Below are 14,356 nucleotides of genomic sequence, written 5' to 3'. Positions count from 1 at the left end.
TAAGAACGCGTTTGGAGCAGGTACAAGAACGCCAAAAGGAGCTCTACGACGCAAAGCACAGGGAGGCTCTAGAATTCATTCCCGGAGAAGAGGTACTCGTGTACAAACCTTTTCGAAAGGTTGGGCGGTCTGAAAAACTGCTGCATCGTTGGTTAGGGCCCTATGTAGTGGTTCGTCGCGCATCGGCGCTCAACTACGAAGTGAAGAAGCCAAGGAGTAAGCAGAAGGAGCTGGCACACGTCGTAAGGATCAAGAGATTTGTGAGGAACGGAGAATGGACGGTGACTGAAAATGGACAGAATAACGAGGTGACAGGAGTGACGGGAAGGACTGTGCCCAGGCCCCTTGAGAAAAGCAGCGGGGGCGTCGGAGCGGCTACACAAGTGGAGACTGGGCGACCCAAAGGACGCGCAGTGGAGACCTCGGCTGACCAAGGACAACAGGAGGAGGCTGGGACAAATAGTCACCCGGAGACGGAGGGAGCCACACTGCGGCGATCTACGCGAACGCGGAGGGCCCCGGACCGGTTCGGACCTTCGGGCGAAGCATCAGCAGTTGGGGCTCTTCTTCTGCTGCTGGGCCTACTCGGGCCTCTCATGGGGGTACAACCGAGCCAAGGACTGCAACGCGGGTCGTTTTTGAAGGACGGAGTGGTCTTTAAGTTTCAAGGGGACATTTTTTTCAGTGACTCGGAGTGGGTGGTGGTGACAGATGTCTCTCTCGGGTCCATCGAAACCGCGATCACCGCACTGCGTCACTGGTTTTCGGTAATGGCGAACGAGGGCAAGGGTGTAACGGACGTAAAAAGCGAGCATCTACGCACCAGGGTGAAAGACCGAGCAATGGAAGGACTGGAACTTCTGAAAGTAGTGAACGGACGCTATCAGACGCTACGAGAGGCACTGGTTGGGCCGGAAAAACGAAGCAAACGAGGCCTGGTTGATGCTGGAGGTACGGTGCTACAGTGGCTATTTGGAGTGGCCACCGGACGCGATTTGGAAGGACTGAACGGACAGTTACAGGCCCTGGGACGGGAGACGACAGGAATCATCCACGCCGTGGCGCAACAAGCAACTCTCGTGAACGAGACCTGGCGGGAGCTAGGTGAACACGTCCTCGTCATGCAACAATTGAACAAAGCCCACATGTCCCTGGAGAAAGAATTCAACTGGTGGAAGGTGAACATCGTTGAAACTGTGTCCTCCCTGGAACGACAGATGCTCTTGGAGGCGAGAATAGACGACGCATTTCGGACTGCCCAACAGACTATGGACTGGGTGAGGATGACGTTGGAGGACGTAAGCGTCGGTCTAGCACTACTGGCAACTGGTAAGCTACCCCCTGAATTATTTCCACCTAGTCAGCTGCGGATAGTGCTCAAGGACATTCGGTCGAGACTGACGACCGGGTGGGACCTTACGCCAGCCTTACAGACTGGTGATCTGTGGAGGGCATACCAGGAGGCGCAAGTCGTTTCGGCCGCAACAAAAAACGGACTGCGACTATTCATCCACCTGCCTATTATTGAAGTTACACAATCTTTTGAGTTGTATGAAATTTTTGTCTTGCCTGTATTCAGCACGGCCGGGAATATTGGGTTACGCTACGCGCCAATACCCGCATTTCTAGCCGTTGGAATGGACCGTCAGACTTTTATGGAGTTAACGGAGTCCGAAGTTCGGGTCTGTCAAGGTCGTTCGGGCTCTGTTTTTCCACCTAGTAAAGCCATCTACCGCAAGAACTTTAAGAAGACCTGCGCAATGGCGCTATTCTTACAAGATTCTGGAAAGAAAAAAATTGAATGTGACCAAATTGTAGTTGAATGGAGAGGCCCGGAGGCCATTTACTTGGGACAACGCCAGTGGGCAGTGTCTATGAGTCAACCACAATCACTCGTGATGGCTTGCCCTCAGCAAGTGGACATGCGGAATCATCCGAAAGCGGAACTGCCTTCTGTCGGAATTGTGGAAATTCCTCGTGGATGCTCGATCCAGACAGACGAATGGATTTTACAATCCAGCCAAAAATTTTCTACAGTGTCTACTCGGAACGCCAGCATCTTTATGCCTCGGCTGCGAGGGGTGAACTGGGCTGTGGCGCAGGACCCGGGTGACGTAAGCACAGACGCGGACGGGCGTTCGGTCAACTCATCGCTCCAGACGTCATTGGAGACGTCCTTGAAGCGAATAGCCAGCGGCAAAACTGGTGCTAATGATTTTGGTAAGACTGTTCGGGCTCTTGAAGAAGGCGACAAGGAAAGGCGAGACGGAGCGCAAGGCCTGCGGCTATATCCATACGAGCTGTGGGGTGGAATGCTGTTGGCGTTTGCTGCGTGTGGCGTGGCAATATGGATTCTATGGCGCCGTGGCGGTGGGAGCACTGCAGAGATGACTGAACTACGCATTCGTTTGCTGGCCTTGGAGGATATCCTACGGGCTGAAGCGGAAGACAGGAGAGGCCAGCGGGGAAATACGTTGGAGCGTCTGACGAACTTAGACGGCCGTATGACAGCCCATGAACGGACTTGCATGTCGGCGCTGAGCAACCTGGAGTCAGCTGTTGGAGATCGGCCCGGGAGAGTCGGCGTGTAGGCCTTACGGCCTACTTTTCATCGACTTTTTTGTTATTTCGTTTTATTTTTTTGTTCTCTCTCTTGCTATTCGTTTTGCTTATTATTCTTGTTTGTTTTTGTATGCTTGCCTTGCTATGTAGTATTTTTTTTCTTGACAAGACGTGTAGTGGCAGTCGGGACGTCTGCGTCTAGAAGGGGGGATGTCGCGTTGATCATTGATCACGCGTTGGCCATTGCCCCCGCTATACGAGCCCGTTGGTATGTAGGCCAACCGGTAGTGTGGCGTCAGCATCCGCCGACGCCCAACACCTATATAACCATGTAGCTACACTTGTATCGCTCTCGCTCTAGTGCAGTAGTCAGTACAATACACGTTAGCACGTTACAATAGGACAAAATTCGCTTTACTGCTTCCCAGTGACTCGGCTCTGGATCCTCACAGAATTGTGAAACTTGCCCTACAGAAAAAGAAATGTCGGGCCTGGTTGCCACCATTAGATACATGAGAGAGCCAACAGCCTCCCTATAGGGCATCGTCTCTTCTTGTCTCCCTTTTTCTGCACTCCTATGCAGATGGTGACCTGGCTCCGCTGGAAGGTTTCTTGGACGACAGTTAGCCATGTTGAAGCGCTGGAGAATTTTCTTTATGTAGATTGGTTGTGAGAGAAACAGCGTTTTTGTTTGACGATCGCGATGGATGGATAGTCCGACAAAGTGATTAGCGACTGTGCATCTCATATCAAAATGCTCGTTCAGATGTTTAACAATGTCAAGGATGGAGCTTCCGTTGTTGCTACATATCAAGCAGTCATCCACCCAGATAATGACGATGACAAGCTCACCTTGGTTTTGGCGAATGTACAGACATGGATCGGCAGAGCTTGGACGAAGACCAAACTTTTTGAGAAAATGGTCAAAGTGCCGGTTCCATACGCGCGAGGCCTGCTTCAGACCATAGATGCACTTGTGAAGGCGGCAAACATATTTTTCTTTTCCGGCGACGACATATCCCTCTGGTTGTTGCAGATAAATTTCCTCATCGAGCTCGCCATACAAAAACGCAGTTTTCACGTCTAGTTGAGACATCTCCATATCGTAAGCGGCGACAAAGGATAAAACCACTCGGAGTGTGTCATGTTTGATGACTGGCGAAAAAGTCTCTTCAAAGTCGATGCCTGGCCGTTGAGAAAAACCTTTTGCGACTAACCTTGCTTTGTATCTAGCAGGGGAACCAGGAGTGGCAGGTTTTACCTTAAGAACCCAGCGTGACAAGGTGCATTTTCTTCCAGGTGGTAGCTCTGAGAGGGACCACGTTTTGTTGGTCATCAGAGATTTCATTTCATCCTGGATAGCGGCTTTCCAAAGCTCGGCATCTGGTGACTTCATTGCATCTGCGTAGCTGGTTGGCTCGTAGATCTCATCTTCTTGTGAATCGAACGATAGAAGAGATTGCCACTGTTGCCTGGGTTGGCGATTGCGTAGGGGATACGGCGAGAAACGTGTCCGTGGTGGTGATGAGGCCGAGTCATTATTTTCGGGTGGAGTAGTTGGGTTGCTCGTATCTTCTGACGTGTCAATGATTCCTGGGGAAGCTACATTTGGCGCACGTGATGGCTCCTGTTGGGTCTCAAGAATCTCCCCTGCAACTGGAGGCGTCAGGTTGATCAGACTGGCTTGGTCGGTTGGTTGTGGTGCTTGAATCGGATTGGAAAACTTTGGTAGAATTTCGAGAAAATCTTCCCGTTCAATTACATCCCAGAATCGATATGCCTTTTGCGAGAGAGAGTAGCCGACAAAAAAACATTTGAGACTCTTGGAGTCTAGTTTCCGTCTCTCGGCTTTGGGCACATGGATGAAGGCGATAGATCCAAAAGTCCGGAGGTGTGAGACGTCAGGTTTAGTTCCATGCCAGGATTGATAGGGAGTGACTTCTGACGTGCTGCTGCTGACGCGATTGAGTGTGTACACAGTACACGCGATGGCTTCTGCCCAGAGCTCCAATGGTAAATGTTTGGCGTATAGCAGACAGCGTCCACCCTCGACTATGGTGCGATTGGCTCTTTCGGAGACGCCATTTTGTTCAGGTGAGTGTGGCGCAGAAGTCTCAAGCCGGATGCCTTTCTTTGACAGCCATGATTTCAGAGAGTTGCTCGTAAATTCTCCGCCATTGTCAGCTCTTAGTGTGCGGACGAGATGTCCAGTCTCGCTCCGCAGCGTGTTGACGTACTCTTTGAAATATTCGGCCACATCCGATTTTTGTTTTAGGAAGTACACGGCTCGCCATCCGCTGTAGTCATCTGTGAAAAGCACAAAGAATTTGGCTCCTCCTGGGGTCTGCACGTGCATAGGGCCGCAGACGTCTGCATGGATGAGTTGTCCGACTTCGTCTGCTCTGGTTCTTCCGGATGGGAAAGGAGATCGTTGCATCTTTCCTGATGCGCATCCTGCGCATGGATGAGTGGGGATGTCAACACCAGATTGGAGCTTGAGGCCTTCTACCAGTTGGCTTGATGCCATCTTCAGGATTCTCTTGTAGCTGATGTGTGCGAGTCGTTCGTGCCAGACGGAAATTGATGCTGGTTTTGGTGTAGCAAAACAGGCAAAATCTTCGGATGAAGAATTGATCGAGGTGTTGGGGTGAATGTCAAGGTGATAAAGACTGCTACCGACTCGTTCGCCTACCATGACAATAGTTTGATTTCTTGTGAGAGTTACCTGGGTTTCGACGAAATGTACGGAAAGCCCAACATCAGTTACAGCAGCAATAGAGAGTAGATTGGTTCCTAAACCTGGAACGTAGAGTACTTTCTCCAGCGTGATCTTCTGTTGGGAGCCGTTGAGTCTTACGACAAATTCAATGTTTCCATACCCGCGTACCACCAGGAGGGAGGTACCAATCCCTTTTACCGTCCAGGTATTCGAGAGAACAGGAGTAAAGGTTGAGAAGATATGTCTTTGCTCCGTCATATGTTGAGTACATCCTGAATCTGCGAACCAATCATGGATACTGCGGCTTGCAAAACACGTGGATGAGAGATAGGCATCTTCCAATTGTTCCTTCTCTTTGGCTGCAAGGTCTGATTTAGCAATCAAACTCTTTTCCTTCGCGGCGTTTTCTTCATCTCTAAGTCTCCTCCTGCATACCTCAATCGTATGTCCAGGTATTTTGCATCGGTGGTAGTTGCAGTATCGATATGGACGTCTGTTTTTCGGATGGCTGCCTCGTCTTTCTCCCCTATCACGGCCTCGTGCTGCAGATGACGGCTTGTCGTTGGGAGTGTTGCCGTACGTTGGGTAGTGATGGGCAAAATAAGCAGCGTCTTGACTATCTGGCTGTCCTGTGCTCCAGCGTTTTGCCATGGCCTCTTCTTTGAGAAGGCGAGAAGTTAGGAGGGCCATTGTTCTTTCACCAAATGGGACGCTATCCCACGCCGTAATAAAGCTTCTGTAGCTGGGAGGTAGCGTACAGATGATTTTTGTCATAATTGAGATACTGTCAACGGGAGCTCCCACATCTGCGAGTTCGGTGGCCATCGTCTCAACTTCTGTAACGTGAGACATGATGTCATGGTCAGGCTTGTATCTGTACTCGAAGAATCTTGCTTGGAGTACATGACGATTTTCCACAGCATTTCTGAGATATTGGGCTGACAGACGCACCCACATTTGATTGGCTGTAGTGCAGTTGATTAATGATCTCTGCTGCTGGCTTTCAATCGTGGAGATCAAATAACCACGTGCGAGAACGTCTTTTACATGCCAGGCTGCAATGGCAGCATGATTCGTGACAACTCTCTCAGCGTTCAATGCCTGTGATACGAAAACTGGTATTATGAATATCATCTGTGGGTTCACATAGTTATAATGAAACTATTTCAAATACCTCAGCAGGAAGGGCTTGTTCCCCATTCACAATCTTGACCAGATCGTGCTGTTCAAGAAGGATCCAAAATCCAAATTTCCATAGTGGAAAATTCTGGTCGTTGAATTTAACAATATGGCCGACATCTCGTGTGGTGTTGTTCATCTTGAAATTTTAACTGGTCGAAGGTACTGGACCCATAACCTGTTGAAATTGTACAAGGATTTGTCACTGTTAACGAGGCTTCTGTATTATTTCAACACAGGGTAAAGCAATGAATCATTCCATAATGGAGCTTCTGGTTAGACCAGGAGAAACATAATAAACTGTTCATGGCACATTTACACACGTACATAGGATTACGATAAACGTGTGACGATAACGTCCACACGTGATGATCAGGAAAGACAGAGTTGTGAAACGATAACGTTTCCACAATGCAGCAATGCGTACATATATATATGATGTGCCATGAACAGATTATACGATAATAGTTTACGATAATTACCAGTGTTGAAGATCGAATGAAGCACACTTAATCAAAAGAAAAACGATCAGATAATTCTGTAGACAGAGAGAGCAATCAACGCTTCGTGTCGAGTTCACAGAAGCGTGGTGAGAGAAGACGAAACAAAAGATAGAGAGAAGAGACAAAAGCTACAACCAGAAGGCCGGGGACCTGTCTCCACTTCTTAGCATAGAATGGGTTCAACTAGAGCCATCTGGCGGTCATTTGGTGAAGGTCGTGTTTGTTGAGAATCTCAACAGTTTTGTGGTCCTATGGCTTAGATGGCAAAGCGCCTGCCTAGTAAGCAGGAGATCACGAGTTCGAATCTCATTGGGACCTGTAAGAAATGTCATCATAATCATCCCGTGTCTCTTAGAAATCAGAAAAAGAACTGATAGAATCGTTAAAATAAGTTCTATTATAGCGCAGAATACCGTTAAATTGCTAGTTATAATGATTATTTTCTTGGTAGTCTAATTTTGACTGCCTACTAGGGCACAATTCCATAGGTATTTTCCATGCTAAAATTTAAACACCAAATCATAATAACTAATTGTGCAGCATGGATCTGCTCTTCCTAGTAAGAGACCAGGACTCGTAGTATCGTTGAAAATCTCGTTGATATTTTTGTAAATTGTTCTTTGTGCTGTGGAACAGTTGGGAACTTTAAAATAAAGGTAATCAATTGTAAAACTGCTGTTGTGACGTCATGACCACTTTTGAGATTGTTGTCCTATGGCTTAGATGGCAAAGCGCCTGCCTAGTAAGCAAGAGATCACGAGTTCGAGTCTCGTTGGGACCTGTAAGAAATGTCATCATAATCATCCCGTGTCTCTTAGAAATAAGAAAAAGAACTGATAGAATCGTTAAAATAAGTTCTATTATAGCGCAGAATACCGTTAAATTGCTAGTTATAATGATTATTTTCTTGGTAGTCTAATTTTGACTGCCTACTAGGGCACAATTCCATAGGTATTTTCGATGCTAAAATTAAAACACCAAATCATAATAACTAATTGTGCAGCATGGATCTGCTCTTCCTAGTAAGAGACCAGGACTCGTAGTATCGTTGAAAATCTCGTTGATTTTTTTGTAAATTGTTTGGAACAGTTGGGAACTTTAAAATAGAAGTAATCAATTGTAAAACTGCTGTTGTGACGTCATGACAACTTTTTAAATTGTTGTCCTATGAAGCCGTTTTGTGGTCCTATGGCTTAGATGGCAAAGCGCCTGCCTAGTAAGCAGAAAATCACGAGTTCGAGTCTCATTGGGACCTGTAAGAAATGTCATCATAATCATCCCGTGTCTCTTAGAATTCAGAAAAAGAACTGATAGAATCGTTAAAATAAGATCTATTTTAGCGCAGAATACCGTTAAATTGCTAGTTATAATGATTATTTTCTTGGTAGTCTAATTTTGACTGCCTACTCGGGCACAATTCCAAAGGTATTTTCCATGCTGAAATTTAAACACCAAATCATAATAACTAATTGTGCAGCATGGATCTGCTCTTCCTAGTAAGAGACCAGGACTCGTAGTATCGTTGAAAATCTCGTTGATTTTTTTGTAAATTGTTTTTGTGCTGTGGAACAGTTGGGAACTTTAAAATAGAAGTAATCAATTGTAAAACTGCAATTGTCTCATTGGGACCTGTAAGAAATGTCATCATAATCATCCCGTGTCTCTTAAAAATCAGAAAAAGAACTGATCGAATCGTTAAAATAAGTTCTATTATAGCGCAGAATACCGTTAAATTGCTAGTTATAATGATTATTTTCTTGGTAGTCTAATTTTGACTGCCTACTAGGGCACAATTCCATAGGTATTTTCCATGCTAAAATTAAAACACCAAATCATAATAACTAATTGTGCAGCATGGATCTGCTCTTCCTAGTAAGAGACCAGGACTCGTAGTATCGTTGAAAATCTCGTTGATTTTTTTGTAAATTGTTTGGAACAGTTGGGAACTTTAAAATAGAAGTAATCAATTGTAAAACTGCTGTTGTGACGTCATGACAACTTTTTAAATTGTTTTCCTATGAAGCCGTTTTGTGGTCCTATGGCTTAGATGGCAAAGCGCCTGCCTAGTAAGCAGGAAATCACGAGTTCGAGTCTCATTAGGACCTGTAAAAAATGTCATCATAATCATCCCGTGTCTCTTAGAATTCAGAAAAAGAACTGATAGAATCGTTAAAATAAGATCTATTTTAGCGCAGAATACCGTTAAATTGCTAGTTATAATGATTATTTTCTTGGTAGTCTTATTTTGACTGCCTACTCGGGCACAATTCCAAAGGTATTTTCCATGCTGAAATTTAAACACCAAATCATAATAACTAATTGTGCAGCATGGATCTGCTCTTCCTAGTAAGAGACCAGGACTCGTAGTATCGTTGAAAATCTCGTTGATTTTTTTGTAAATTGTTTTTGTGCTGTGGAACAGTTGGGAACTTTAAAATAGAAGTAATCAATTGTAAAACTGCAATTGTCTCATTGGGACCTGTAAGAAATGTCATCATAATCATCCCGTGTCTCTTAAAAATCAGAAAAAGAACTGATCGAATCGTTAAAATAAGTTCTATTATAGCGCAGAATACCGTTAAATTGCTAGTTATAATGATTATTTTCTTGGTAGTCTAATTTTGACTGCCTACTAGGGCACAATTCCATAGGTATTTTCCATGCTAAAATTTAAACACCAAATCATAATAACTAATTGTGCAGCATGGATCTGCTCTTCCTAGTAAGAGACCAGGACTCGTAGTATCGTTGAAAATCTCGTTGATTTTTTTGTAAATTGTTTGGAACAGTTGGGAACTTTAAAATAGAAGTAATCAATTGTAAAACTGCTTTTGTGACGTCATGACCACTTTTTAAATTGTTGTCCTATGAAGCCGTTTTGTGGTCCTATGGCTTAGATGGCAAAGCTCCTGCCTAGTAAGCAGGTGATCACGAGTTCGAGTCTCGTTGGGACCTGTAAGAAATGTCATCATAATCATCCCGTGTCTCTTAGAAATCAGAAAAAGAACTGATGGAATCGTTAAAATAAGTTCTAGTATAGCGCAGAATACCGTTAAATTGCTAGTTATAATGATTATTTTCTTGGTAGTCTAATTTTGACTGCCTACTAGGGCACAATTCCATAGGTATTTTCCATGCTAAAATTTAAATACCAAATCATAATAACTAATTGTGCAGCATGGATCTGCTCTTCCTAGTAAGAGACCAGGACTCGTAGTATCGTTGAAAATCTCGTTGATTTTTTTGTAAATTGTTCTTTGTGCTGTGGAACAGTTGGGAACTTTAAAATAGAAGTAATCAATTGTAAAACTGCTGTTGTGACGTCATGACCATTTTTGAAATTGTTGTCCTATGAAGCCGTTTTGTGGTCCTATGGCTTAGATGGCAAAGCGCCTGCCTAGTAAGCAGGAGATCACGAGTTCGACTCTCGTTGGGACCTGTAAGAAATGTCATCATAATCATCCCGTGTCTCTTAGAAATCAGAAAAAGAACTGATAGAATCGTTAAAATAAGTTCTATTATAGCGCAGAATACCGTTAAATTGCTAGTTATAATGATTATTTTCTTGGTAGTCTAATTTTGACTGCCTACTAGGGCACAATTCCATAGGTATTTTCCATGCTAAAATTTAAACACCAAATCATAATAACTAATTGTGCAGCATGGATCTGCTCTTCCTAGTAAGAGACCAGGACTCGTAGTATCGTTGAAAATCTCGTTGATATTTTTGTAAATTGTTCTTTGTGCTGTGGAACAGTTGGGAACTTTAAAATAAAGGTAATCAATTGTAAAACTGCTTTTGTGACGTCATGACCACTTTTTAAATTGTTGTCCTATGAAGCCGTTTTGTGGTCTTATGGCTTAGATGGCAAAGCTCCTGCCTAGTAAGCAGGTGATCACGAGTTCGAGTCTCGTTGGGACCTGTAAGAAATGTCATTATAATCATCCCGTGTCTCTTAGAAATCAGAAAAAGAACTGATGGAATCGTTAAAATAAGTTCTAGTATAGCGCAGAATACCGTTAAATTGCTAGTTATAATGATTATTTTCTTGGTAGTCTAATTTTGACTGCCTACTAGGGCACCATTCCATAGGTATTTTCCATGCTAAAATTTAAACACCAAATCATAATAACTAATTGTGCAGCATGGATCTGCTCTTCCTAGTAAGAGACCAGGACTCGTAGTATCGTTGAAAATCTCGTTGATTTTTTTGTAAATTGTTCTTTGTGCTGTGGAACAGTTGGGAACTTTAAAATAGAAGTAATCAATTGTAAAACTGCTGTTGTGACGTCATGACCATTTTTGAAATTGTTGTCCTATGAAGCCGTTTTGTGGTCCTATGGCTTAGATGGCAAAGCGCCTGCCTAGTAAGCAGGAGATCACGAGTTCGACTCTCGTTGGGACCTGTAAGAAATGTCATTATAATCATCCCGTGTCTCTTAGAAATCAGAAAAAGAACTGATAGAATCGTTAAAATAAGTTCTATTATAGCGCAGAATACCGTTAAATTGCTAGTTATAATGATTATTTTCTTGGTAGTCTAATTTTGACTGCCTACTAGGGCACAATTCCATAGGTATTTTCCATGCTAAAATTTAAACACCAAATCATAATAACTAATTGTGCAGCATGGATCTGCTCTTCCTAGTAAGAGACCAGGACTCGTAGTATCGTTGAAAATCTCGTTGATATTTTTGTAAATTGTTCTTTGTGCTGTGGAACAGTTGGGAACTTTAAAATAAAGGTAATCAATTGTAAAACTGCTGTTGTGACGTCATGACCACTTTTGAGATTGTTGTCCTATGAAGCTGTTTTGTGGTCCTATGGCTTAGATGGCAAAGCGCCTGCCTAGTAAGCAGGAGATCACGAGTTCGAGTCTCGTTGGGACCTGTAAGAAATGTCATCATAATCATCCCGTGTCTCTTAGAAATCAGAAAAAGAACTGATAGAATCGTTAAAATAAGTTCTATTATAGCGCAGAATACCGTTAAATTGCTAGTTATAATGATTATTTTCTTGGTAGTCTAATTTTGACTGCCTACTAGGGCACAATTCCATAGGTATTTTCCATGCTAAAATTAAAACACCAAATCATAATAACTAATTGTGCAGCATGGATCTGCTCTTCCTAGTAAGAGACCAGGACTCGTAGTATCGTTGAAAATCTCGTTGATTTTTTTGTAAATTGTTTGGAACAGTTGGGAACTTTAAAATAGAAGTAATCAATTGTAAAACTGCTGTTGTGACGTCATGACAACTTTTTAAATTGTTGTCCTATAAAGCCGTTTTGTGGTCCTATGGCTTAGATGGCAAAGCGCCTGCCTAGTAAGCAGGAAATCACGAGTTCGAGTCTCATTAGGACCTGTAAGAAATGTCATCATAATCATCCCGTGTCTCTTAGAATTCAGAAAAAGAACTGATAGAATCGTTAAAATAAGATCTATTTTAGCGCAGAATACCGTTAAATTGCTAGTTATAATGATTATTTTCTTGGTAGTCTTATTTTGACTGCCTACTCGGGCACAATTCCAAAGGTATTTTCCATGCTGAAATTTAAACACCAAATCATAATAACTAATTGTGCAGCATGGATCTGCTCTTCCTAGTAAGAGACCAGGACTCGTAGTATCGTTGAAAATCTCGTTGATTTTGTTGTAAATTGTTTTTGTGCTGTGGAACAGTTGGGAACTTTAAAATAGAAGTAATCAATTGTAAAACTGCAATTGTCTCATTTGGACCTGTAAGAAATGTCATCATAATCATCCCGTGTCTCTTAAAAATCAGAAAAAGAACTGATCGAATCGTTAAAATAAGTTCTATTATAGCGCAGAATACCGTTAAATTGCTAGTTATAATAATTATTTTCTTGGTAGTCTAATTTTGACTGCCTACTAGGGCACAATTCCATAGGTATTTTCCATGCTAAAATTTAAACACCAAATCATAATAACTAATTGTGCAGCATGGATCTGCTCTTCCTAGTAAGAGACCAGGACTCGTAGTATCGTTGAAAATCTCGTTGATTTTGTTGTAAATTGTTTTTGTGCTGTGGAACAGTTGGGAACTTTAAAATAGAAGTAATCAATTGTAAAACTGCAATTGTCTCATTTGGACCTGTAAGAAATGTCATCATAATCATCCCGTGTCTCTTAAAAATCAGAAAAAGAACTGATCGAATCGTTAAAATAAGTTCTATTATAGCGCAGAATACCGTTAAATTGCTAGTTATAATGATTATTTTCTTGGTAGTCTAATTTTGACTGCCTACTAGGGCACAATTCCATAGGTATTTTCCATGCTAAAATTTAAACACCAAATCATAATAACTAATTGTGCAGCATGGATCTGCTCTTCCTAGTAAGAGACCAGGACTCGTAGTATCGTTGAAAATCTCGTTGATTTTTTTGTAAATTGTTCTTTGTGCTGTGGAACAGTTGGGAACTTTAAAATAGAAGTAATCAATTGTAAAACTGCTGTTGTGACGTCATGACCATTTTTGAAATTGTTGTCCTATGAAGCTGTTTTGTGGTCCTATGGCTTAGATGGCAAAGCGCCTGCCTAGTAAGCAGGAGATCACGAGTTCGACTCTCGTTGGGACCTGTAAGAAATGTCATCATAATCATCCCGTGTCTCTTAGAAATCAGAAAAAGAACTGATAGAATCGTTAAAATAAGTTCTATTATAGCGCAGAATACCGTTAAATTGCTAGTTATAATGATTATTTTCTTGGTAGTCTAATTTTGACTGCCTACTAGGGCACAATTCCATAGGTATTTTCCATGCTAAAATTTAAACACCAAATCATAATAACTAATTGTGCAGCATGGATCTGCTCTTCCTAGTAAGAGACCAGGACTCGTAGTATCGTTGAAAATCTCGTTGATATTTTTGTAAATTGTTCTTTGTGCTGTGGAACAGTTGGGAACTTTAAAATAAAGGTAATCAATTGTAAAACTGCTGTTGTGACGTCATGACCTCTTTTGAGATTGTTGTCCTATGAAGCTGTTTTGTGGTCCTATGGCTTAGATGGCAAAGCGCCTTCCTAGTAAGCAGGAGATCACGAGTTCGAGTCTCGTTGGGACCTGTAAGAAATGTCATCATAATCATCCCGTGTCTCTTAGAAATCAGAAAAAGAACTGATAGAATCGTTAAAATAAGTTCTATTATAGCGCAGAATACCGTTAAATTGCTAGTTATAATGATTATTTTCTTGGTAGCCTAATTTTGACTGCCTACTAGGGCACAATTCCATAGGTATTTTCCATGCTAAAATTTAAACACCAAATCATAATAACTAATTGTGCAGCATGGATCTGCTCTTCCTAGTAAGAGACCAGGACTCGTAGTATCGTTGAAAATCTCGTTGATTTTTTTGTAAATTGTTTGGAACAG

General features: G+C 42.6%; 1 protein-coding gene and 1 non-coding gene across 3 annotated transcripts; both read left to right on the top strand.

Moving 5' to 3' along the window:
• The first annotated feature begins 842 nt into the window (after nucleotides 1-842).
• LOC124327357 lies at nucleotides 843-2,956 on the top strand. 2 transcript variants are annotated; one of them, XM_046786361.1, is made up of 2 exons: nucleotides 843-1,329; nucleotides 1,580-2,956. In XM_046786361.1, exons 1-2 carry the CDS (start codon nucleotides 843-845, stop codon nucleotides 1,627-1,629), a joined length of 537 nt encoding a protein of 178 aa, XP_046642317.1. In that variant the 3' UTR covers nucleotides 1,630-2,956. The 2 variants fall into 2 exon arrangements, with proteins under 2 accessions (XP_046642317.1, XP_046642316.1); XM_046786360.1 differs by having other exon boundaries at nucleotides 1,041-1,329.
• Nucleotides 2,957-11,781: 8,825 nt separating this feature from the next.
• Nucleotides 11,782-11,854, top strand: Trnat-agu. The gene has a single exon. It is a non-coding gene; the product is annotated as a tRNA-Thr (tRNA).
• The last annotated feature ends 2,502 nt before the right edge of the window (nucleotides 11,855-14,356 follow it).

This window comes from Daphnia pulicaria, chromosome 1 (genome assembly GCF_021234035.1).
Source record: "Daphnia pulicaria isolate SC F1-1A chromosome 1, SC_F0-13Bv2, whole genome shotgun sequence".
Taxonomy (NCBI): Eukaryota; Metazoa; Arthropoda; class Branchiopoda; order Diplostraca; family Daphniidae; genus Daphnia; species Daphnia pulicaria.
The sequence above is the reverse complement of the archived record's forward strand: the minus strand, read 5'-3'. Positions and strand labels throughout refer to the sequence as shown.